This window comes from Nestor notabilis, unplaced genomic scaffold (genome assembly GCF_000696875.1).
Source record: "Nestor notabilis isolate BGI_N333 unplaced genomic scaffold, ASM69687v1 scaffold8790, whole genome shotgun sequence".
NCBI lineage: Eukaryota > Metazoa > Chordata > Aves > Psittaciformes > Psittacidae > Nestor > Nestor notabilis.
In genome coordinates, this window is record NW_009912494.1 from 191156 (window position 1) to 191589 (window position 434).

The window sequence follows — 434 nt, forward strand, 5'->3', positions numbered from 1 at the left end:
GCCGAGTGGTGTGGGCTGCCACCAAGGCGCTGGCTGCAACGCTGGAGGGCCGGGCAGCAGGAAAGCCAGGCTGCCGGACAGGCAGGCAGACAACTCCCCAGCTGCCTTTATCTTTCTTTTCCAAGGTTACTACTTTGAAATCCCCTCCATCGGTGCCATCCGCATCAACACACAGGTATGTAACGGTGCAGGCAGGCAGGGTGCAGGCAGACAGCACTGCCCTCTGGGGATGGGGTGCCCTGCCTTGGGATGTGCTCAGGCAGCCCCGGCCCCACTGCAGAGAGCCCAAAGGCTCGCAGTGAGCATGGCAGCGAGCTGGGGAGCCGAGCTCTTAGCCAGGCCTTGCACTATTGAAATAAGTAATTCATCTTCTGCAGCTCCCCACAGACCTGCTGCCTTTTGAGTGACTAATTATGAGACATCAGACATTAATC

General features: G+C 58.3%; 1 protein-coding gene across 1 annotated transcript in view; it reads left to right on the plus strand.

The window, feature by feature from the left end:
- CACNA2D2 (calcium channel, voltage-dependent, alpha 2/delta subunit 2) overlaps positions 1-434 on the plus strand; it is a gene marked incomplete at its 3' end in the record, with an annotated part of 173142 nt that overhangs the window by 167915 nt on the left and 4793 nt on the right. The window contains 1 exon segment of the mRNA XM_010019736.1: positions 120-175. Coding sequence (XP_010018038.1) covers positions 120-175 — 56 coding nt within the window.